Source organism: Salvia miltiorrhiza, chromosome 2 (assembly GCF_028751815.1).
Source record: "Salvia miltiorrhiza cultivar Shanhuang (shh) chromosome 2, IMPLAD_Smil_shh, whole genome shotgun sequence".
Classification (NCBI taxonomy): domain Eukaryota; kingdom Viridiplantae; phylum Streptophyta; class Magnoliopsida; order Lamiales; family Lamiaceae; genus Salvia; species Salvia miltiorrhiza.
In genome coordinates, this window is record NC_080388.1 from 2668963 (window position 1) to 2693640 (window position 24678).

The 24678-nt window shown below is 37.7% G+C and overlaps 2 protein-coding genes across 3 annotated transcripts in view; one reads left to right on the top strand and one right to left on the bottom strand.

Moving 5' to 3' along the window:
• The window catches only part of LOC131012585 (protease Do-like 7), a 498535-nt gene extending 484710 nt beyond the window's left edge, over nt 1-13825 (bottom strand). Inside the window, exons 1-2 of one of the 2 annotated variants that reach the window (XM_057940568.1) lie at nt 10422-13825; nt 9412-10068 (exon numbers count right to left, since the gene is read on the bottom strand). In XM_057940568.1, the coding sequence (XP_057796551.1) occupies nt 10492-13377 (2886 nt within the window). In that variant the 5' untranslated portion in view covers nt 13378-13825 and the 3' untranslated portion in view covers nt 9412-10068; nt 10422-10491. Of the gene's footprint in view, nt 1-9411; nt 10069-10421 lie in introns of those variants that run through there. The other variant, XM_057940569.1, reaches the window with a different exon arrangement.
• A 7873-nt stretch (nt 13826-21698) lies between these two features.
• Nucleotides 21699-23695, top strand: LOC131012611 (uncharacterized). The gene is made up of 2 exons (XM_057940594.1): nt 21699-23062; nt 23383-23695. Exons 1-2 carry the CDS (start codon nt 21910-21912, stop codon nt 23415-23417), a joined length of 1188 nt encoding a protein of 395 aa, XP_057796577.1. The 5' UTR covers nt 21699-21909; the 3' UTR covers nt 23418-23695.
• Nucleotides 23696-24678: the final 983 nt, after the last annotated feature.

Here is a 24678-nt window from a genome sequence, read left to right on the forward strand (position 1 = left end):
AAATAAATGTGTGTTATTAACTTTTTTGTTCAACGGGTTAAATACTTTTGTTCATGTCTATATTCTTTTTTGTTCATTCATGTTATTGTTCACGGGTTAATATGGTTCATAGTCAAATCCTGCAAAACGAAAATCTTAATTGTCCGTGAAGTGCAAACATATAGATATGGATTCAATTACATAAAATACATATTATCTTCAATTGTTTAAATAATAAAATTATACTACTAAATTCAAACACATGAAATGATTGAATTGTTAATTTATAAAATAAAATATAAAAACATTTTAAAAATGAACAACTAATACAATTACATGAACAAGAACCTTGAGTGGATAATATTTGAAATCGAAAATATGAAGGCTTGTGAATAATGGATATGGAATTCAATAAACAAAAAAACTCAAACAAGATTGAGTGAATAATGACACTCGAAGCAACCACAATACCAAATCTTCGGATGTGAGATAGTGGGGAATGCATGATATGGTCAAAATCCAACATTCCATAAATAAGAGATATGTTTGCATGATATTAGGAGGAAAACGATTACAAAAAATAAGAAAATGACGGAATCAACCTTTCCCACGAAAATAATGCCTAATTACTAATGTAGATATCAACCGTTAGATGACAATAATCAAGGGCTATAATTAGTTCTTAGTTCTCACAAAAAATTGAAGTTCTCACATGATCCTCTCCATATATATATATATATATATATATATATATATATATATATATATATATATATATATATATATATATATATAGGGGAAGGCTAAAATAAGAACGCTTCTTAAAATATAAATTAGGAACCATTTTCAGCCCTTAGATCATCAAGATCTACGGTTGATTCATCACCTTGTTGGATAAATTCATGGTCCTGAGTTCGAATCCCAAAGGTAGCAAAAAATTATTTTTCGCAATCCATGCCTTTATACAATTTATTCATGCGTGTTATACATAAAATTCATGCATTTTTGCTGGTTCGTAATTCTTAAAATAAGGGTGGTTTATTGAATAACCGCCCCCTATATATATATATATATAGGGAGAGGGTCATGTGAGAACTCTAATATTTTGTGACACCTAAGAATGAATCCTAGCCTTTTACCATGTGAATCTAACAGTTGTGATTTGCCTCCACATCCACCGTATATATGTGTTAAGGGGTATAGTAGTATTTCATGATTTATTAGAATCGGTTACTTCCTTATTCCATGCAATCTAATATCTCATATTTATGGTATTTTTGATTTGGTCAAACCACCATATCTTTAATGACCCACTAACACACAATTAAGGAGATTTCATCTTCTTTTATTATTAGAGTTATTTCTTCATCAATTGTTCATCGATTTGGAAAAATTGTCCAAGCAAAATAATCACACGTAGGAACAGAATTATCTTCTTCACCAATGCGTTAATTCCACCGTTTATTACCTTAGTTGGTGGTTTGAATTATGTTAAACTTACTTTCTATTCATGACTGTAGTAATTGACGAACAAGCATTTTTCAATTAATGAGCATGTTCTTTGGTCAGGTACATCTTCACATAAATTTTGTGACCTCAACGTTTGTTATTCGACCGAACATAAAGTCACATTCATGTTCATGTTGAATTTATGCACATTTGTTCATAAGTACATTTGCATAACAACTGCTTCATTGAATAAACTTTGTTCATTCGTGATTGAATTGTTCATGCATGTTGTTCGCGTGCATAAAATAAATGTAGATTGTTATTGATTACATTAGTTTGTGCTTTGAAAAATTTTGATCTTACCTTTTATCCATGACTGTATTGAAATATGAACAATCATTTTCCAATTAATGAATATATTTTTGGTTATGAATTCCAAACATGGAACGTCATTTATAAAACACTTAAAAAAATTACAAGGAGAAGTATTTGATATTGCTTAACAATGGTGCATAACCAAATGTATGCACATTTTTTTCATAAGTATATGTGAGCAAAGTAGAACAATTAAAAATGAATAAACTTTGATTTCAACTACCAAATGCAATCATAAGTCTGTGCTTTATTGAAATATGGCATAAAACATGGAGTAGTATTTTTTGGAAGTTTATAACTTGTTCATATTACTGACTTGTCTCATCCAAACAAGACATAATTAGCATTGAAGTTACTATTCTTGCACAACTCCCGATAATGTGTAGATGCACATTTCAGCAGCCCTCCCCTCACATCATTGTACTCGCAACTTAAATCGTGCCACAATATCTAACTCGGCTCATATCATGTGGGGACGACGACGACATTCCACACTTCCAACTTGTTGATCCACCGCCCATAAAAGTCTCCAAATGGCGCATGAGGTATAACCCTATGTCTATTGTATTCTTGTTGTCTACCCATTTCATATTTACATGTTGCATTTGCGCTCTTGATATCGTGTTTGCCTTTGCGAATTTCTTATGGTCCAAAAGATACTATGACAACAAAAAACACTAAAAAACCACACATGATTAAAATATATAAAATTATACATGAACATCGAATGTATATTAAGGCGAATATATTCTTACCTTCAAGCAGACATGAAAAACATTATGAAATCCAACTCTTACCATATTCATTGTCGACGTTAGACATGAATAACGCATATTATATTCACAAACACTATATTCATAGACAACCCCGCATCATATTCACACATTCAATTAGCACAAACAAAATCTTACACTAACAAACATTACTCATATTCACATTATAATAATATGAAAAGAATAATAATGATCAATGAATGGTATATTTATATTTAGTAAAGCCTAAAACATTCCCACAAAAAAATGCATGAGCATACGAACGACCTGTAACCACTTGTCATGTTCATATCCAAATAAAGAGTTGAACAAAACATATTGTCAAAAGTAAGTTTTATGTTCACATGAACAACAAAAATGAATAACAAAATAGACAAATGAACATGAAAATATGACATTTTGTCAGAAATAAATTATATGTTCACATGAATAACAAATATGAACAACAAAATAGACACATGGACACGAAAATATGGCATTTTGTCATAAATAAGTTCTATGTTCACACGAACAACAAGCATGAACCATGTTGTGATTAGTATTACTACAGTATAGTCATGATTGAACAAACCCGTGAGAAATCACAGAAAATCGAAAAAAATCGTCGTCGAAAATCACACAAGAAATTGCCATATCTATTCCCCACCAAGCCGGAAACCACACAAACTATACCAACCAAATCCTAGTGTCCATGGAAAAGTACAAAAAAATTTCACAAATATAGATTGAATAAAGCTCATTCGTTGGAGAATGTCATAAAATCGCAGAAACCCACCCACATAATATATTCACGCTTGAACAAACCCGACGGAAATCTCACAAAATCGAAGAAAATCGTCGCCGGAAACCACACAATAAATTCTCCAATCGATTCCCCACCAAGTCAAAAATTACACAAACTAACACCACCAAGTCGGTATTCGTCGAAAAGAAGATTTAAACAGAAAAAATCATGGAATCCCTTAATATGGCACTCACCTTCGTCAATGGTGGTGATATTCACCGGACAACGATCCCAAGTTGGGCGAGAAACTTCTGGTTTGGTGGTAGATGAACAATTCTTTCTCTCTAAAGAATGATCGACGGTGATAGGCTAGAATAGAGGTGAAAAAACTGCATGCATTAATTAAATTACCTTTTGATTTCTATCCAATTTAGTAAGACACGTCAATTAAGGGATTTCTTCAAATCTTTGATTAACATCCATTATTTGACTTTTAACTAATACCTTATATGCCCTTATTCACACAATTCGACTGATATGTTAATTATATTGTAATATTAATTATGATTATTATCTTTAAGGGGGGTGTATTCGTTGTGGAGTTTAATAGATTTCTATGGATTTTAAAAGTCTGGGTGTATTCGTTCCAGACTTTTAAAAGTCTGCAGAAATCTGGGTGTATTTGTTTAAGACTTTTAAAAATCCATATAAATCTGGGTGTATTTGTTTCAGACTTTTTAAAATCCATACAAATCTAGGTGTATTCGTTATTCCATTGACTTAAAATCCGGAATGACTTTCATGGATTTCATCCAAAAAATACACACGACGAAATCCGGCCAAGAACCACGAGAATTGAAATCCATGAAATTTTAAGCGAGCGCTGAGTTCCAGCGCCCGCGGCCAAGAAGCCAGCGAGCGCCGGAACTCAGCATCCGTTGAGAAAGTCCAGCGCTCGCTGGGTTTGAGCGGGCGCTGGGTTCCCAGCGGCCGCTGGGTTGTCGCGGTCGCTGGGCCCAGCGCATAAACTAATAATGCCACAAGGGAACAAAATAGTAACCAGGTATTCATTGCAAAATAGTCCAGCGAGCGCTGGGAACAAAACAGTCAGGAGCTGGAGGTTTTAATAAGTATGGAGGAGCGCTTTAGGAACTACAAGAATGATTTGTTCAGTTTCCAGAGCAAGGAGCTGGACAGGGAGTTGGTAGGCCAAGAAGAGAACAAGCGAATCAATGCATCACTTGGCTCGTATTTGAGATTGCAAAGGAAGGACGTGACATGCGATGGCTGCGCATGTCAGTTATGACCATAATCTCAATAGTTCAGGTATTGCTTCCTGATGTAACTTTTAATGACTTGTCGAAAACAAATTTCTCACATGGTTTATGCAAATGAATACCTAGTTACTATTTTGTTCCCTTGTGGCATTATTAGTTATGCTGCCACATCTCTTACTTATAGACAGCAAGGACTGTATTTTCCAAGTGTTTCCGGTGACTATTTTGTTCCCAGCGCTTGCTGGGTTTTCAGCGGTCGCTGGGTTTCCAGCGGTGCTGGGACTCAGCGGGCGTTGGCATCATGGATTTCAATTCCAGAATTATCCCCTAAATTCTTCGAAAATCAGTGAAAATCGAGGTGAAATCCAACCACGAATTCTTTGAAAGTCGTCTGGAATCTATGTGAATTCCATGGAATTTAAATTCTATGGACTTTTTAAAGTCTGTGGAAATCCAACGAATACACCCCCTTAAATGTCATCCGCTAGATTAAACAAAATCAAGGGCTTAAGATTATTCTTAGGTGTCACAAAATCTAAAGTTCTCACTTGATACCAACCCTATATATATATATATACATATATATATATATATATATAGAGAAAAGTTAAACAGAGAATGCTAAATATTTAGAGAATAGAGAATTCGTGAAATAAAAACGAACAGATCTACAATTTTTACGAACAGATCAATGTACCGCATGAACAGCAATTTGCCCCGGGTTCGAATCCTGTTGGTGGCGAGTTTTTCTCTTTTTTTACTAAATACGTCTGTTCGTTAGTTATGTTAATCTGTTCGTAAAATGTATAGACTTGTTCAAAATGAAATATATAATAATTCTCTGTTTAACTTGACCATATATATATATATATATATAGAAGGGTTCAACAGAGAAGCTAAATATTGTGGAGAATAGAGAAGTCGTAAAATAAAAACGAACAGATCTATAATTTTAATGAACAGATCAATGTACCGCATGAACAGCAATTTGCCCCGGGTTCGAATCCTGCTGGTGGCGAGTTTTTCTATATTTTTACTAAATACGTCTGTTCATTACTTATGTTGATCTGTTCGTAAAATATATACATTTGTTCGTTCTCTCGAAAAAGATAATTCTTTGTTGAACTCAACCCTATATATATATATATATATATATATATATATATATATATATTCAATTTAGTGATGAAAATGTAGCTTAATTCATTAAATTATTGACTTTGTTCCTATGATGCACGAATTCATCAAAAATTAGCATGTACGGCGAATCGGATTCTTTTAGGGTGCGATTCTCTCGAATTCTCATCAGATTCGCACTCGATTCGCCACGCGGCGTATCTTTTAAAACAATTTATAAAAATAAACCGGATTCGCAAATTCCATAGGCGAAATTCACGTATCTCGTGCACGAAAGGCCTACATAAGGTTATTTTGATAATTTTATTTTCAGTTATGACTTATATATTGGACTGATAATATTTGAATCGTTATATTGTTGCTCAATTAACTTATATAATTGAAAATGCTTAACTTTTGGGTAAAATAAAATGTAAATTACATAAAATTAATTTAAGAAAATTTAAATTGTACTCCCTCCGTCCACTAATTTATGGCTTAGGAGGCAAAACACAGGTTTTAAGAAAAAGTGTATTTTTATTAGTTGAGTGGAGAATGGGACCCACAATTTATTAAAGTCAATGTAATTATGCCACAATTTATTAAAGGGACCCACAAATTTGATTAAAATATGAATATAAACTTACCCAAAATAGATAGTATAAATTGGTGGATGGATCAAAAAGGCAAGTAGGCCATAAATTAGTGGACGAAGGGAGTATATATTTTATAAGCATTATATATCATAAAATTTTAATAATTAAATGTATCCTTGTCGAATCGCACCCTATAATTTTTAAAAGCCTGTATCCCCGTACTCGTATCGTATCGCCCCCACATCCGCACCTCCGTACCTATACAACATAGCTTTGTTCATGATTGTTGTATCGTAGGGGAGTAAAACATGCATTAGTACCCATTTGTCTATGGGATACGGGAAGGACAATCTACATTCTTAAAAGCACCTACGGCACCTTTAGATAGACACTTTTTACCTATGCTATGAGGAACTTTTACCCATGCTACGAGGAATTAGCCAAAATTAGTAGAACCGTAACTAACTTTTGGGACCACTAGACACGTATCTAAAAATTATAGAGTAATGCTAAACGGCCATATTGTGGCCACCCACAATTTACCTAAATAAAAAATAATTTAATTTATTTAACTTATTTTTTAAAATAAAAATAAGATTTAGTTATTTTATCATATTCTCTACATTGTAATTATTTTTTTTTGAATTTTTTTGGTAACTTTTTTATTTTTATTAAAAAATAAATTAAAAATAAAAAATGCAAAAAAATTTAAAAAAAGTACAATGTAGAGAATATAGTAAAATAACTAAATCCTATTTTTATTTTAAAAAATAAAATAAATCAATCAAGATTTTCCTTATTATACTAGTGTGTGGGTGGCCACAATGTGGCTGCATAGATTTATTGAAAATTATATGTACCGTACAAATAATCACTACTAAAATAAGCCTATAATCAAAAGCAATCAATGAGCAATAAGATAAAAAAAAAGGTACATATAAATAGGCCTCAAGGATAAATACAGAACATGAGTTGTAACCCCCTGAATATAAAGTTTAATCTAAATAAATTTTAAATAGCATTTTCTTAATAATAGTAAAGACTCAAATAATCTAAATTTCAAAACTATGGTAAACTTAGAAACTTTACCAACATAAATAAACTAAACTTCAAATCCTAAATTTATCTTAAACACCATCAAGTTCTTTAATAATATTAAACTAAGCTTGATAACATATTCTAAGCACCACACTCATTCGTCACGCATCTCCTTGCTCCTCATGTGAAAATGTTTTAATTAAAAAGAGGTGAGTATTTTAAATATACTCAGTGATGGGGGCTCATAACATACTTTTACTTTGCTCAAACATGCAACATATGAAATATAAAAGTAAAACTTCAACCATAAATTAAAAACTTACTTCAATCATAAATAAAAAACTTGCTAAACTAACAAAAGAAGAAATGGGCCCTCCTCATTTCCTTATATTTTATTCTTATAAATACCTCTTATTCACTAAAAAACAAAAATCAACTTTAATTCAATCTCAACCACTCATTTCAAATAATGGTGGGATCCTTTCACCATTGACCACCAATTTTATTAAAACATGTGCCCAAGAAATTTGTCCCATTTTTTGTGGACGGAAAATTAAAATAGGGGTAATTGCCTATCAATTCAAAATATTTTCAGGAATTTGGGAGTTGCACCTGATTTTTTATTTTCCTCAAAATATATAACCTTTCATTTTTTATTTTTATTTTTTTCGAATTTTGATCTGGTAGTCAATTTAAACTAACTTGACCATCGGACAGTGACACGTTGGACACACCAAACACATCAGACGACCAAGTAAAACGGTTAATTGCCTCTAAATCCAAAAGATTTGCAGAAATTCAAGCATTGCACTTCAGCTATTTCTTTTCTCTCTCTCTTTTTTTTTAGGGTAGCTATTCTTTTCTTCGTGATACATAACCTTTCATATTTTTTCCATTTTAAAAATAAATTCTATATTACTCCCTAAGTCCGCAAAAAATAGTCTATTTTTGCCATTTTAGGATGTCCAAGAAAATTAGTCCATTTCCATTTTTTAAAACTATCTATCACATGGTGGGTCCTATTGTCCACGCACAATTCAATTAATTGTCATTATAAACACTACTATTTAAGTGGTACACTTTCTCCACTCACAATACAATAACCATTTTTATTAAAACTCATGTCGTCCTCCTTCAGGACTATTTTTTATGGACGAAAAGAGTATAACTTAAATGGACCTATAGGGCGGGTAGATCGAAATTAGTTATAAGTTATAATATTTGATCGAAATTATAACATTAGTTAGATGGTTAACTAAATCGTAGTATTACATCTTGTAACTTTAGCAAATGATTATGAAAATTGTAGGCCGCCATCAGTGCCAGCCACCCCATGATCTCTACCGATTTGGATTAAATAAATACATGTATCTATTAAACAAAGGGAATCTCTAAAACTAATTACTATTATTTTATTATTTTATTAAATTGATGATTTTTTAAACTAACTCAAGTCTGGACTAAAATAATTTATTAATTTGTAGTGTTCATTAATTTATCAAGTATTATTTTACAGATATTCTACTATAATTATAGAATCAAATAAACTAAATTGTTATTTTAAAAAATTAAATATAATAGATGATATATTTATATTTTTACTTTCATCAAATAAAATAATATTGGTTACACGTACGACGTACGCTAGCGCTTTTTGTTGACGGTAAAAAAAACCATGGATATGAGATGTACAGTGGAGCATAGGACTAGAAAATATAATCTCTAACAGGAATAGTGAAACAACTTAATTTTAACCGACACAATGTTGAAACATATTAAAACTTCATTGTTCATAATTAAATTAGGCATTTCGATGGTCGTTCGACGCCTCATTAACCTTACGCTATTCAACCTAATTTACTACTCTCAACCTTTCTAGAATCAAGATGGAGTTAGATAGTTGCGTGTGTTGGCCAAACGGTGAGAGATTAATGCCTAAGGTCAAATGTCTTGGGTTCGAGTCCCCACCTTTAAATTTTATTTATCTAATACTGTTAATTTATCAAAAAAAAAAAAAAAGAGATGGAGCTAGATATCTTGCAAAAGATGGCCAATCAAAAGCAAGAACTAACAAGAAACACAACTAAATGCATAATGAGAACTTCACTAGAATAAAGTGCAAAGAAATTACAAATCTAAGACATAGAGTTCCAACAATCCAAGTCTCAAAAGTAAGGAAAAGAAAATAGCCAAAGATGACAGAAATTAAAAGGAAAAATAACAATGCAAGTCTGCTCATGAGATCAAAGTAGCATAATTTAAAATACAACTTCATAAATCAGAGCAATAGCCAAAGATGATAGTTCAAGAATGTGGTCTTTCTTCTTTCTCCTCAAAATGGCAGTTGCTTCTCTTTCACCGTGACAATTGTGGCTGCCTTCCCAAGATGTAGCAGCTAGGTTACCCAAAAAATAGTCCTTGAAAAGACCAAGTTACCCCTTATTTGTTGTAGACTTCAGGTGCTCCTTTCTCTCCTCGATTTTTGCTGATAGATATGTTCAACTTTTATACCAAATCAGCTAACTTTTTCTTAGGATGCGTTTACTTTGATTGATAAATTTATCATGAGAAAATGAAGGATACCATAAAATTTTGTTATCCCTTCTTTTCTCATGATAAATTTATCTATCAAAGTAAACGCACCCTTATAGTAAGTGGTCCCCCTCTCTTTTGCTCGTGAAAATCTCGTTCAACACAACTGAGCATAATGTTGTAGCAAAATCCCAGCAATACTATAATCTCTGCACAAGACAAACAAGCCTCTCTTTTCTCTATTTTATGAGATCAGCTAACTTTTAATATCAGTTTTCATACACGTCAATTCTCAAACACACAAAGACGAAAGAGCGAAACGAAAAACAAAAGTAAAAGAAAACCGAAAGAAACTACACACAACACGCATCAAACTCTTCTTAAAAGCTTAAAAGAATGAGTAATAACTCTTTTATACAAGAGTTATCAAGTTGACAGTTAAAAATTCTAACGTGGCCAGATCAGCGATAAGGAAAAACGACACAGTATTGAAACACATTAAAACGCCGTTGTTTATAATTAAATCATTTTACTGAGAAGAATTCATGAAGAGATCCAGTACCAGATTGAAGGGAAGATTCCAAGAGCATCGTCGCTGACAACTGATGAAATTGTTTCTTGAACCTCAGAAATCACAAAGCGTTGCTACAGTGGAGCATTTTGATGGTCGCTCGATGCCACATTCCAGTTTCTGGATCGAAATGCAGCTCCCATGTAGGCCAGTAGTGCAAATCCTGCTTCAGTGTGAGTACTTGAGACGTTCCTTTGAAGTTAACTGTTCTAACACGAACGAACTCCCCATGCTCTATTTCCTTTATCACGGCAACGAAGGCATCCAAATTGGGAGTTGGCTTCCCATTTACTTGTACAATCCACACAAGACAATATAAATTATACCGGTGTCCTGGACTTCCTTGCCACCACCTTGCCACATAGACGCCATGACCTTCTTGAGGCAGAAATCCAAGGGCGCGTACAGCCGAATGAGGTTCCTGGATTGCACAACCACACCAATTTATGACACGTCTGGTTCCATTTCCATCCCTCACATCTATGCCCACCACTACATCGATCTCACGGCCCTGACGAAAAATTGTTACTTTGAGCTCGTCCAATTCTTGGCAAGCATCTTCAATGTCTCGGAAACATGTAACTGCTTCTTTATTGATTGCCAAAACCATGTCACCCTGTTGTAGTAGATTTTCAGCTTTAGATCCTGCTAAGCAGCCTTTGACCCTCAAAACTTGACGCCTAAGAGGGTCTTTCTTCATCAGTGCACGGATCCAAGAGTCACTGAGGCCAAAGCTACGAGCTTTCGAGAGCAAAGTTGGATAAAGTTCAACCTCCAGTATTTTAACAAGTGGCATTATGAGACGAGCAGGAGCAGATACTATTTTATCAAGTGTGTGACTTATTGTATAAATTGGAATCCCTCGACTAAATTCATGGCTTTTGCCACTACATTGTGTTGAAAAGCTTCCCCAAATAGCTTGAACCCTTCCAAGATCGTCTGTGAGAACACCAGAAAATGCACATCCAAAATCTGTATCAAGCTCTATTACTTCCATATTGGTTGCCCTATATCTTGGAGCAGTAGCTGAGCCAATATTAAGAGCAGCACAAGCATTGGTGACAAAAGATTTCCGACAAGTGGTCTGCAGACTCTCATTCAACCCCACAAGACACACAGAATCTCCACGGCCTAGTGCAGGTTCAGGAAGAAGTTGAGCAGCTCGAACTAGCGAAGCACCAGGACCAAGAGCACAAGGGTCATATGCCACAAGTGCAAAATTGTGCACGGGATGGAGAAAAACAATCTCGCCGGGAATTTCAATTGGATAAGCAGCAAAAGACAGCATGACATCAGATACAGAGACCACAACAGTGTTTCTATCAACAACAACCAATCCCTTAGTTTGAGAATGATGTATGATAAGACCAGTTCCAATGAAATGCCCCGAGTGCACACCATCAAGCATACAAGATGGTGGCACACGAACCTCAAGCATAACTAGGCTAGGCTCAATCACTCGCTCAGCGACTTGAAAATCTCTCGATTCATCATCCTCCACTCTCATTTTCTCCATCGATTCTTCAAGTGCATGTTCCATCTCAGCAGAACATGATAATAATACTGGCTTCATGGTCCACAAACCAGTAGTGTCGTTGCGAGTGTATATGTGAGGAGGTGCATACCATTCATGACGATCAATTGTGACCAGGACAGACTTCCCTTGATGACGATCAGTATGAGTGATATACTCTAATGGTACTCTTGCGCCCCTTGAGAACTTAGATAGCACAGAAATGAAGTCATCAAGTTTTGTTATGTCTTGACCAGCAAACTTGTTAATAATAGCATAACGTGGAACTCCAGCTCTGGATAGCATGTACCCTGCATTAGCAACATACACAAGACCACACTGGAAACTGAAGTTCCTGGCCTGTTGATAAGAGAGAGGATGTATGATTGCACCACTCACTTCAAGAAAGTAGTCAGGTGTGATCGAGTGCAAATCCTCAACCCTCAACTCTACACTCAAAGCTTCGCCACCCCTTTCAATCTCGAGTTCAATTTTATTGTTGACATTGTCATCAAGCAATGTCTCCATCTTCAGAAACCGGGTACTCACCTCCCCGTTCAATCGAATCAGCACATCACCTGGCTCCAAATGCTTATGGGCTGGACCACCCGGCACCACCGAGTCAACCACAAGCATTCCAGTTTCACCAGGTGGAGAAGCGAGCCGCACTAACTCTTCAGTTTCACTTCCAAGCCCAAGCCTGCGGGTCTCATCAAATCCTTTGTGAAGAAATGTAGCCTGCAGCGTACCACGAGGAATCCATGTGCATCTTCCTCTCTGCAAGAATCCTAAGGCTCTCACAACTCTTTCCAAAGGTAAGAAAAATGCTGAAGCACCGGATGCCCTGCCCCCAGCATGCAAGGCGACTGCTCTACCTTGCCTGTCAATCACAGGAGAGCCACTCGAACCACCTTTCGCCCCAGAAGCTGCTTGGATGTAGAAAGTATTGAAGTCGTTGTAGCCATCCTTTCTATAGTGTGGAGCATCTCTATCCAACCGAGCAAGAGTTCCTGCCAAAATAGACACCTTGTCACCACTATCATTTCCGACCATCCGAATTTCAAGCCCCACACATGCAGCCTCAGGAGCAAGAGGGATCTCCTCATAGCTGAGGAATTGTATAGCACAAGGGTCATAAAGGAAGAAGCCGAAATCATGAACCGGGTCTCTGTATATCGGCTGCACTGGGATTTCTTCACGGTTCACAAACATAGCTTCCGCCACAACAGGACCTGGCTTAACAACGTGGCGGTTCGTAAGAATAATTCCGCGGGACTTGTCCACCACGAAGCCCGTGGCGGATGACGCACCGGCCGACTGAGTGTCGAAGGCACGGCATGCAGTTGTGCGGAGGACCACCATGGCGGGAACCACCTTGTTCAGTGCCTCCTTGAAGGGCGAGTCAATCTCCTCCTCCGATCCCAACCTCTCCATTTCTTACACAAAAACTCTACCGTACTAGTCTACAATTGATCTCTCTCTCTCTCTCTCTCACACACACACACACTTGGCGAAGCAATTAGGTCAACGATTTCTGTTAATTTATTGCTCGCTTTCTACTTTTTAGGATCGGAGATCTCTCCTTGCTTTTAGAATTCTTCAGTTTGTTACATTCTGTTGCAAAATAACCTATTCTCTAGAGAAGCCCTAATTCACCGCAAAAATATCTTCCTTACAGATATACTCCAACAGCATCCTTACTCCACACATATACAAATACATTTCTATATACAATGATTGCTTACAGATTTTATCATAATCGAAATCGGTATATGAGATGTGGAGGCGGAGGCGCGATGCAGAGCGGCGAGGTGGAGCAGCGGCGCGGCGAGGCGCGGAGAGAGAGAGGGAGTTTCCTCGATCGGCAGTTTGTAAAATGGGAGCCAGGGGGTTAGTTTTTAAGTATGATTCCTTTTTAATTATTATTATTATTATTATTATTATTATTATGATTATAATTTCATTTACCGCTTCAAAAAAAAATATACTATATTTAAAAATGAGTTTTTAATTTGAAATCAATTTTTAATTTTAATTTGTAATTTTGTAATTATAATAAAATTGAAAGTTTATATTTAAACTATATAGTTTTTTTTATTTCCATTTTATTTAACTTCTTATTTTTTCTTACATTTCTTTTTAAAATTATGAAATTGCATATCAAATTAAAGATCACGGTAAAAATTTTAATATGATATATTTTATGAAAATATTTGATTTAAAATGTAAAAATTAAAATTGTTTAAATATTAAAGTTTTATAAATTTTTCTCTCTTTTCTCATCTTTTTTGAATAAATATATTTTTAATTCTTTTTAATTTTTTAAACTTATTTTTCTATTTTTGTTTTTTCATAATATCAAATTTTATAATTGTGATTTTTTTTTCAATATTCAATTAAAATTAATTTTTTCTCCCTCCGTCTCAATTCAATATGCTATATTTCCTTATTCGAACGTCTTAATTTGATAGGTCACTTCCAAAAATGAAAAATCAACACATAACAAATATTCTCATACAACTCATTATTTACACCAAATGTTATTGTAATTCACACATAATTATCTTTCCTTTATTTATCTCTCCTACTTCTTAGACACATATTTATCATCAACAAAAGTTAAATTCTCTCCTATTTTATTACTATAAATTATTTGTATCTTAGCATTCATGTTCAAGGTTTGTGGCCTATTGAATCGGGACAGAAGGAGTATTATACTTATAAGTATACTAACTAAATAAGTATTGATTTTATATAAATATAAAAATCAAAAAAATATTTTGCACGTGTTGGGTATCTTCGCCTTGCCGGGATTACTCCTCTTGTTTCCCGAACCTCCGGTCCGTCTCACTTCGTGCTCAGGCACTTCTTCTTCTTCTTCTTCTTCTTCTGTTCTTCTGTTATTCTTTACCTTCTACTTCATCTTCCTCCTGCGTGAACCTGCAAATCACCAGAAAAGCAGCAAGTCAACAGTTCAAAGAAAGAGATGAAAGAAAACAGAAAAGTAAGAGAGTCCAGAGGAGATTCAAGGTGGGAAAAGTGTGCCCTTTTGGACACAGAGGCTCAGATTTTCCCACAACAGCAACACACTCCGGCAGCTCAAGGACCAAGGCTCAAAGGTGGAAGATGAACACAGATCGGAGCCCAACTCAGTCAAACCCAGCCGCCCAAACTCAGGAATCCGATGGACAGGACTCCGGCGACACAGGGAACTCAGCAATATCACCAAGCAGGAGACCTTCTCAGGAATCCGATGATAATGCTCTCAATAGCAGGAAGTCCGCTCCTCACAGCCACAACACCGGCGATCAGACCGGAAACACAGAAGGAATAGCAGAGCCTTCAACGTTGTGTACCTCTTGAACGGAACTTCCCACAATCGAGGACTTTATAACCAAGATGGGGACAGATCAGGGAAGTAAAGGGAGGCATCGGGAAGGAGGGGGAGAATTGAAGGCGGAAGGAGAACCGAGGAGTCGGGCGGCGGAGGGGAAATGGAAAGGCGCAGGTGAGAGAGAGAGATAACAGAGCGGCGCAAGGGAAGTGAGGGATTAAGGGTTTGGCTGAAAGGGGGTTGGGATTATTTAGGGAGAAGGGCTTGGTTTTGGGCTTGGGAGGTTTTGGGCTTGAGCTGAAAATAAAGAGTATTGGGCCAACAATCCACATATCCACCTTTGGCACAATAGTCTTTATGTCACCAGGGAGTGTGTGCCTTTAACTGAATTTATCATCACAGCCATTTTTACTATCATCCTATCACAAGGACAAGACAATAGAGGGTGAGAAGAATATTATGCATATTAATCTCAATCTCAACACCAGAGACCAACCCAAGGGAAATCACCATTTCTCAAACCAAAAGAGGTTATCATTGAAGACACAACAGACACACACACATGCACTCAAGCAACATCACACAAGACACACACAGAAGAGACAAACAGACCAGAGCAGAGCTCACAACAGATCAGACACTCAGAGCAAAAGAAAACACATGCAGAACACACAAACACATGACAGAGCAACAGACTCAACAAACACAAACACACAGAACAAAGAAAACATGCAAGAAAAAGAGAAAAAAACATGAAAGAGACAAGCAGCCACAGAGGCTAAACTTGCCACACACACAAGTACAGAAACTGAACTTTAACCATGATCAGAAAACACAACGGGAGCAGAAACCACATTGCAATCAAGGCCTTCTTTAGTAGATCCCTTAACAACAAGCCTAGCTTTATATCTGACATTTTCAGTATCATGCTTGACCTTAAACCACAATTTGGACTTAACAACAGAACATTCAGTGGGCTTTATCACTAGAGCCCAAGTTTCATTAGGTTCATTCATAACAGGCTCAAGCAAGTTTTCTGGTTCAACATGCAAGTTGGGTTGAGGATCCACCTCAAAAGGAACAGTGGGGGTAAACACAAGCTCATACATGCTTTGATCAACAACATTCACATTCTCCACCTCACTTGGAGCAGCAGATTGTGAGGATTCAAGCAGGCAAGGGACTGACTCAGCACAAACAGCATATAAACCACCTTTTCTTGGTGCAGAGAAGTACACCACAGAATCCTTCTCAAATTGAAATCTCAAGTGATTCACAGAGCCATTTAACATATTGTCAGCAAGTTTAGACATAGATAACAAGCTAAACTCCAACTTTGGCACATATCTAACATCATTCAAGGTAAGTAAACTCCCATTTTCAAATTTCAGACAAACATCTCCTTTTCCCAAAATATCACACTTTTGGCCATCAGCTAAAACCACATGACCAGAATTGACAGACTCCAGATTGTGAAACATGTGTTTGAAAGGAGTGACATGAAAAGTGCAGCCAGAGTCAATCAACCACTCATTTGATTTTACAGATTTAGACACATCATTGGAGTAATTTAAGAACTGAAAATCATGCTCATGCACCATATAAACTCCATCATCTTCAAACACATTATTAGCATGCTGTTCAGGTTCATTAAGAACAAAGCTCTTGTTTTTCTTAGGCTGTTTACACCTATTTGAAAGATGACCAGGTTTTCCACAATTCCAACAAAGCTTTTTAGGCTTTTGATCAAACCCCTTTTTATCTTTGTTAACAAACATGACCTCACCATGCAATGGTTTTGATTTAAGAATCTTCAGTTCACTTTCTTTAGCCTTTAAGCCATTCACAATCATATCACATATTACTTTAGACCCTCCATACTTTAATGCAGACTTGACTTCAGCAAATGACTCAGGAATGGAACTTAACAAAATTTGAGGAGCATATTTCTCAATATTGTCATCACCAGAAAGTTTCAAATCATGCAGCAGTTTGTTAAAATCATCCATGTTGGTGTCAATATCCTTAGAGGAGTCCATTTGAAAAGTCATGAACTGATTTTGCAAAGACCATGCAGAAGTTTCAGATGATGCAGAGTACAAAGAATTCAATTCATCCCATAAATCCTTAGTACATAAGTGATGAGACACTTTCCTAACCACAGAGCTGCTCAAGTTCAACAGAATTGTTGCCCTAGCATTATCATTCATGTCATGCAGTTTTTCATCAGTGACAGTCTTATCAATTTTAGTTAATAAAGCCTTTTTAACCTTCTCTTTAACAAGAATGCATTCTATTTTGGTTTTCCAGTCCTGAAAATCATCTCTGCCATTGAATGGCACCAAATGCATGTTGTTGATGATGAATGCAGATGCAAATAGGGCTGAACACACCAACTAGACACAGAGTAACAGGTCAGTCAGACCACAGAGCAGGTAGCACCACAACAAAGGTCACAAGGACCTCAAGGAAGGAAACTTCTGGAGTTCAGGAGCAGGGAAGAGCCCAGATCTCAGCACAGATTGATCTGTGGAGCAAGGTTTCACAATGGTCCCTCCAAGAAGTTCCAAGAGGACTATCTGAGTCCAAAGAAGGGTAAAACTCTCAATCCAAGAGAGCTTTTACAGAACAAAGCAGAAACACCAGAGAGAGCAAAACAATCAGCGGAAACAGTAAGGAACCAAAGCACACACAGCCTGTCTAGATAGCCCCCTTTCTCCCTTGATTTCCAGGGTACTCGCACGAGGAGACTCCTTTAAAGGAGAATCCAGACGAACTGGACCAAATGCAAGGGAGAACCTCACTTGGCTTTGACTGCCAGAGGGTTATCGAGATATAAGGCAACAAGCGGAAACACACAAAAGATCAGGATCGCAAGATACCAGAAAAAAAAAAAACAGGTAAAAGAACAAAAAACAGCAGGCAACACCAATCCTAGAAACTAGGAGTCTTAGTGATTAAGCCAATTTACCAGAGCTGGATTCCCAGGTAGGGGAAAGTCCAGATTTACCTTGATCCTTGCTCGTCGGGAGCGAATCGGCGCAGCCAAAGGGCGGCGGGGTGAGAGGGATGTGTTCGGGGGGAGCCCCGGCAAGGTCCTCGTGGCTCTGATACCACTGTTGGGTATCTTCGCCTTGCCGGGATTACTCCTCTTGTTTCCCGAACCTCCGGTCCGTCTCACTTCGTGCTCAGGCACTTCTTCTTCTTCTTCTTCTTCTTCTGTTCTTCTGTTATTCTTTACCTTCTACTTCATCTTCCTCCTGCGTGAACCTGCAAATCACCAGAAAAGCAGCAAGTCAACAGTTCAAAGAAAGAGATGAAAGAAAACAGAAAAGTAAGAGAGTCCAGAGGAGATTCAAGGTGGGAAAAGTGTGCCCTTTTGGACACAGAGGCTCAGATTTTCCCACAACAGCAACACACTCCGGCAGCTCAAGGACCAAGGCTCAAAGGTGGAAGATGAACACAGATCGGAGCCCAACTCAGTCAAACCCAGCCGCCCAAACTCAGGAATCCGATGGACAGGACTCCGGCGACACAGGGAACTCAGCAATATCACCAAGTAGGAGACCTTCTCAGGAATCCGATGATAATGCTCTCAATAGCAGGAAGTCCGCTCCTCACAGCCACAACACCGGCGATCAGACCGGAAACACAGAAGGAATAGCAGAGCCTTCAACGTTGTGTACCTCTTGAACGGAACTTCCCACAATCGAGGACTTTATAACCAAGATGGGGACAGATCAGGGAAGTAAAGGGAGGCATCGGGAAGGAGGAGGAGAATTGAAGGCGGAAGGAGAACCGAGGAGTCGGGCGGCGGAGGGGAAATGGAAAGGCGCAGGTGAGAGAGAGAGAGATAACAGAGCGGCGCAAGGGAAGTGAGGGATTAAGGGTTTGGCTGAAAGGGGGTTGGGATTATTTAGGGAGAAGGGCTTGGTTTTGGGCTTGGGAGGTTTTGGGCTTGAGCTGAAAATAAAGAGTATTGGGCCAACAATCCACAGCACGGAATGCAAATGCTAGTGATTTCATTAAGTATTCCCCAAATCAAAACCCTCTAACCCATTTCATCAAACAGCTTGCGGGCATCCCAAATTCAATTCTGCATCTCACTTTCGTTTCCCCCTTCACTCTACACATTATCGCAGCCCAAACCCACTGACAACAATGGGATCACCTCCATAATCGATCACATGCGTGCGGCCGCACGACCGGAGCGGGTTCAAGCGGCATCGATGCCGTTGGTTGCAAGAACTCGGTTCGCCACGCGAAGGTACCTAGGGTTGCGCTAAAGTTCGTCGAACTTTTTGTTTTTGATAAATTACATAAGTAAATAAACAAGTTCAAAGACCGGCGCGACAGATGACTCGAACGCAAGACCTCAGGTCTTGGGCATTAACCTCATACTGCTAGGCCAACACACGCTTCATGCAAAAGAGTTAATTGTCAAAAATAACACGGTGTTTGTCCGAATTTGCGGTTTTCACATGCTTGCGGATCGATGCCAAACATAAATTAGACGAAAGTTACAAACCTGGTATCATAAAATCTTGTTTTAGACGAACATAAGACGAAACAGAGTTTCTCCCTTTGATTATCTTTCAACTAATTTAAATACAATCTAACATCACAAGTAGTAAGGTTGAGTGGATAATGATGACTACATCACCATGAAAGAGATCATCTATTTATCAGTGTGAGATATCAATAGGGCAAATAAAGATAATATAAATGTGCTTTATAGTATAAACTATTACACTGTCAGTTGCAAAAGGCATAAATAGGCGAAGCACTGAACAATTGAGAGAAAACATAAAGATATAATATTTGAATGAATTCAAGAATAGCTGCGAAAACATCAGACGAAGCAAAGTTTCTCCCTTTTCTTGAAACTACGACTTGGAGCAGAGGAAACTATGACTACATCAGCTTTGAAGAGATCATCTATTTATCCGAGCGAAATATGATCAATATGGGAAATAAAGATTCAATAAATATGCATATGGCATAAGCTGTTACACTATGATAAGTTTCAGTGATGTCTTCTTTAAGAAACAAAGGAAAATGAGAAGAAGAACCTTGCAAAAGGCATAAATAGTTGAATACGCGATTTACCTTTCTTGATCTCAGAATTCACCAATAGTCTCCACAATTACACACATCTCCCTCAAAGTGGTGAAAACGATTAACATCACGTAGGATGATCAATCTCCCGACAATCTTTGCTATGTGTTTGATTGCCGTGTGGCAATCCTCATAGACGCGCAAGTTCTTGAAAACTCGAACAAGTCTCCCACTTGGTATCTTCATATCTCATATGCAACAGCTAACCTTTCACTATGATACTTTAGCATATGCTGTTTTTCTTCTTCCCCCGCATCACGTAGCACCGATTTTGTAGCGGGAGCATATCCATCCTCTTTCATCTTCAAATCTAACTCTTCCAAGAAAGCACAGATGCTTTCGCTATCAGGATGAGTGAAGTCTCCAACATAAAACTTGTGAATTTTGTTTAGCACTTCAACCCAACTATATCCAATTCTAATGCTAAGACCCCGACCCCTCATTCTTATTCGCATCTTCTTAGCATCTTCCCATCTACCTGAAGGTGCATATAAGTTGGAAAGAAGAACATATACCGCAAAACTCTGTGGTTCCGAATCAAACAACATCTCAGCTGCCATTTATCCTAATTCTATATTTCCATGAATCCTGCTAACACCAAGTAGAGATCCCCATGTTGCTGCATTTGGATTGAAAGACATGCTCTTTATAAGAAATTGTCGGTACCATAATTGAAAACTCAGTTGACGATGACACTTAGGGTGATAAACAAAGCAAGAAATAATTTTTTTTATTACGGATCGAGAACACCATACCAAAACTTATCTTATTGTTTTAGTAAAATTATTATTTTAAATAATTGGCCTATGTGTCTGGATAATTTTTATTTTATTTTAGAGTGATTATTAATTTATTGAATATTAATATAAGAAGATTCTACCATGCAAAATTATAAAATGACCGTTATAATTTGCCAATAAAAATAATCTAGAACATATAAAAATCTAAGATAATCATTGTAATTTATCAGTGAAAATAATTTATCACATTATTTGCGACGCCATGGAGATATTATCCCTAATGGGAAACACACATGGACTCAGGGGGGTTTATCCCCACCAAACATTTTTTCAATTTACATTCTTTTAAAATCGTTAAATTATTGGTATTTTGTGTGATTTTTATGTACAATAATCCACACCACCAAATCATATGGTAAGAGCTTTGTATTTTTGAAATCTCAATCTCAAAGGTTGCTGCAAAGTATTTTATTGGAGAGACAACCTCAACACCAGTATCAACATTGTTGAGAATATTAGAATAAGGGTCATGCATGCTGCATGCACCCACTATTAAATAAGCCTAGCTGCATCTAGATTAGTTATGCTGAGCTGGCACCATGCGCGGTGCGTGTGTGTATTTCCTTTCCGATTGTACCTAGTATATAAGTGTTAGTTGTGTGATGTAATCCCTTGATCAATATGAAACACACTTTACTTTTGCTGCAAGCTCTCTTTTCTGTCATGGTATCCAGAGCAAAAGCCTTCCGCTGAAATCTTCTTCTTCTTTTTCCGATGGCACCTCACACGCCTTCCCCATCCAAAAACAACCAATCACCTCCTTACGAGGATCAATCTAGTCCGTATTTCTTACCCAGCAGTGATAATCCTGGAGTCCAGTTAGTCACACAGCAATTGAACGGTTCAAACTACATCACATGGAGTCGCTCGATGACGACGGCGCTTATGGCAAAGAACAAAGTTGCTTTTATCGACGGTTCGATTATACGACCTCATTCTACCGATCTGTTATTTTCTCAGTGGCTTCGTTGCAACAGCATGGTTGTATCTTGGCTTCGCAATTCTGTCGTACCAGAGATCAGTTCCAGCATCATGTATATCGATGATGCGTCTCTTATCTGGAGCGATTTGAAAGAGCGGTTTTCTCAAGGTAACTTAGCTCGTATCTGTCAACTGAAGCAACAATTGCTCACTTTGAAGCAGGGATCTGATGATGTCAGTGCTTATTTCACCAAGTTGCGTATTCTCTGGGACGAATACCGCGATTTTCAGCCATCACGGTGGTGCGTTTGTGATAATTGTAGATGCCAGAGTTCTCGTAAATGGAATGAGTTTCAACTACAAGAATGTTCTATGCAATTTCTTATTGGTTTGAATTCCTCTTATTCTCAGATTCGGTCTCAGATTATTTCTACTGCACCTCTACCTTCTTTGCAGAGAATTTTTGCCTTAGTTTTGCAGGAAGAAAGGCAAAGATCTATTGAGCAACAATCACCTGTGATTAACTATGAAAATCAAGGTTCTATGATTAATGCAGCGAGTACAGCGAGTATAGCTCGTGGCCGAGGAGGCCGAGGAAAATTTCTGTGTACTCATTGTGGCAGAACTAGTCACACTGTGGATAAGTGTTTTGAGATCATAGGCTATCCCCCAGGCTATGGCAGAGGAAAACCTAAATCTCAAGGATATTCTAATGAAGGAAGCAGATCTATTAATCAGATGACAGCTAATGAGGCTGCGGTTGTTCCTCAAAATTCCTCTGGTTTGTCAGCTGCAGATATGGCTCGGATGATATCATATTTACAGACTCAGATGCAAGTGAGTCCTCCTCCTGCTACCAATCAACAGCCGCCTGCATCAACAAAACCAGATAATGTTCAATTTGGAGATTTTTCGGCTCCAGCTGCTGTCTCTCCTCCATTCAGTGGTACAGTATCCCTTCAGCCTCTAGTTTGTTCTATTTCTTCTTCCTCTTGTTGGTTGCTAGACACAGGTGCTACACACCATGTTTGCAATGACTCTAAAATGTTTAGTGATTCTTCCATTGCTAATAATATTCATGTCAGTCTGCCCAATGGTAGTAATGCCAAAGTTACTTGCATTGGTACCATTGTTATCTCTCATTCTCTTCAACTCAAATCTGTGCTATGTGTTCCTAGTTTCTCCTACAACCTCATTTCTGTTAGCTCTCTCACTACATCATCTAACTGCTCAGTGATTTTTACACACAATACCTTTGTGATTCAGGGAGCTTCACAGGGGACTGTGATTGGGAAGGGTAACCGAGTAGGCAACCTCTATGTGCTAGAAGCTTCTTCTCCAGTTCAGCTCACTCCATCTTCACTCCTTTCTGCTTGTCATGCAGTGTCAGCCGATGTGTGGCACTATAGACTAGGGCATCTATCTTTCAATAAACTTCAAATTTTGTCTAAAGTTTTGTCTATTCCTTCTTGTAAACAGACTCTATGTGAGATCTGTCCTTTAGCCAAACAAAAACGTCTGTCCTTTCCTGAATCACATCATGTATCTAAGGAAGTATTTGATCTTATTCATTGTGACATTTGGGGACCATATCAAACCCCCACTGTGCAAGGATACACTTACTTTTTTACTATAGTTGATGATTGTTCTCGTTTTGTTTGGACTTTTCTCATGAAGTTTAAGTCGGATGTCAAAGCCATTCTTACCCAATTTTTCAATACTGTCGTCACTCAGTTTGGGAAGCGCATAAAGATCCTTAGGTGTGATAATGGCCCTGAGTTTGGGTTGGGGGAGTTATATGCACAACATGGGACTTTAGTTCATCACTCTTGTGTCTCTACACCTCAACAAAATGCTCGTGTTGAAAGGAAACATCAGCATTGGCACACACCCGTCGTGCGGTGCGGACAAAATACCTGTGTAAGCCCAGTACGGACAATACACGCTCCTACTTCTCACGACAAGGACTTAGTCTTAGCGGTAAGCGTAGGGTCGAATCCCACAGGGAGTGAGGAACCACTTTGTTCTCCTACGACAAACTGAGGTGTCACAATTCTCAATCTGTATACTCTACACAAGAAATAAACACAATCAATAATAACAAAGGGGTGAGGTTATTCGGTTAGGTCATAACTGTTGTTAACATTCGTTTCGGTCATAGGCACACTGATGATCCGTCTATGATCCATGCAATTCCAGGGCGTGGCCCAAAGACATTGGGGCGTTTCAAGGAATTGCACTTCGCATATAGGATGGTTGATCTCATTGTGATCACTTGGTCCGAAGGTCACACAATCCCCGGTCACAAGGCTGCGCTTCACTTCTCCTTAGATAGTAGTCATACCCGTTACTCACCAAGTATGACCCTCACCAACCTTCTCTCCCGAGGTCCCCAACTCCGCACTAGGGTGACACATGCCTCCTGGACTCAACCATTTCCGGCCTTGTCGACCGACCAGTCATAGACATGCTACGGCGCCGAGATTGCTTTCCTCGTTTGATAACCATGGCTTTATGCCTCGTCACAGTTGATGGATATTCTCTAGAGAAGCCCAAGACTGA

Bases quoted from the DNA above. Each gene is read 5' to 3' on its own strand.
- LOC131012611 (XM_057940594.1), top strand. From the start codon at position 21,910: ATGGCACCTCACACGCCTTCCCCATCCAAAAACAACCAATCACCTCCT. The intron at 23,063-23,382 runs GTACAGTATCCC...TTTGTGATTCAG, and splicing joins TGTCTCTCCTCCATTCAGTG to GGAGCTTCACAGGGGACTGT.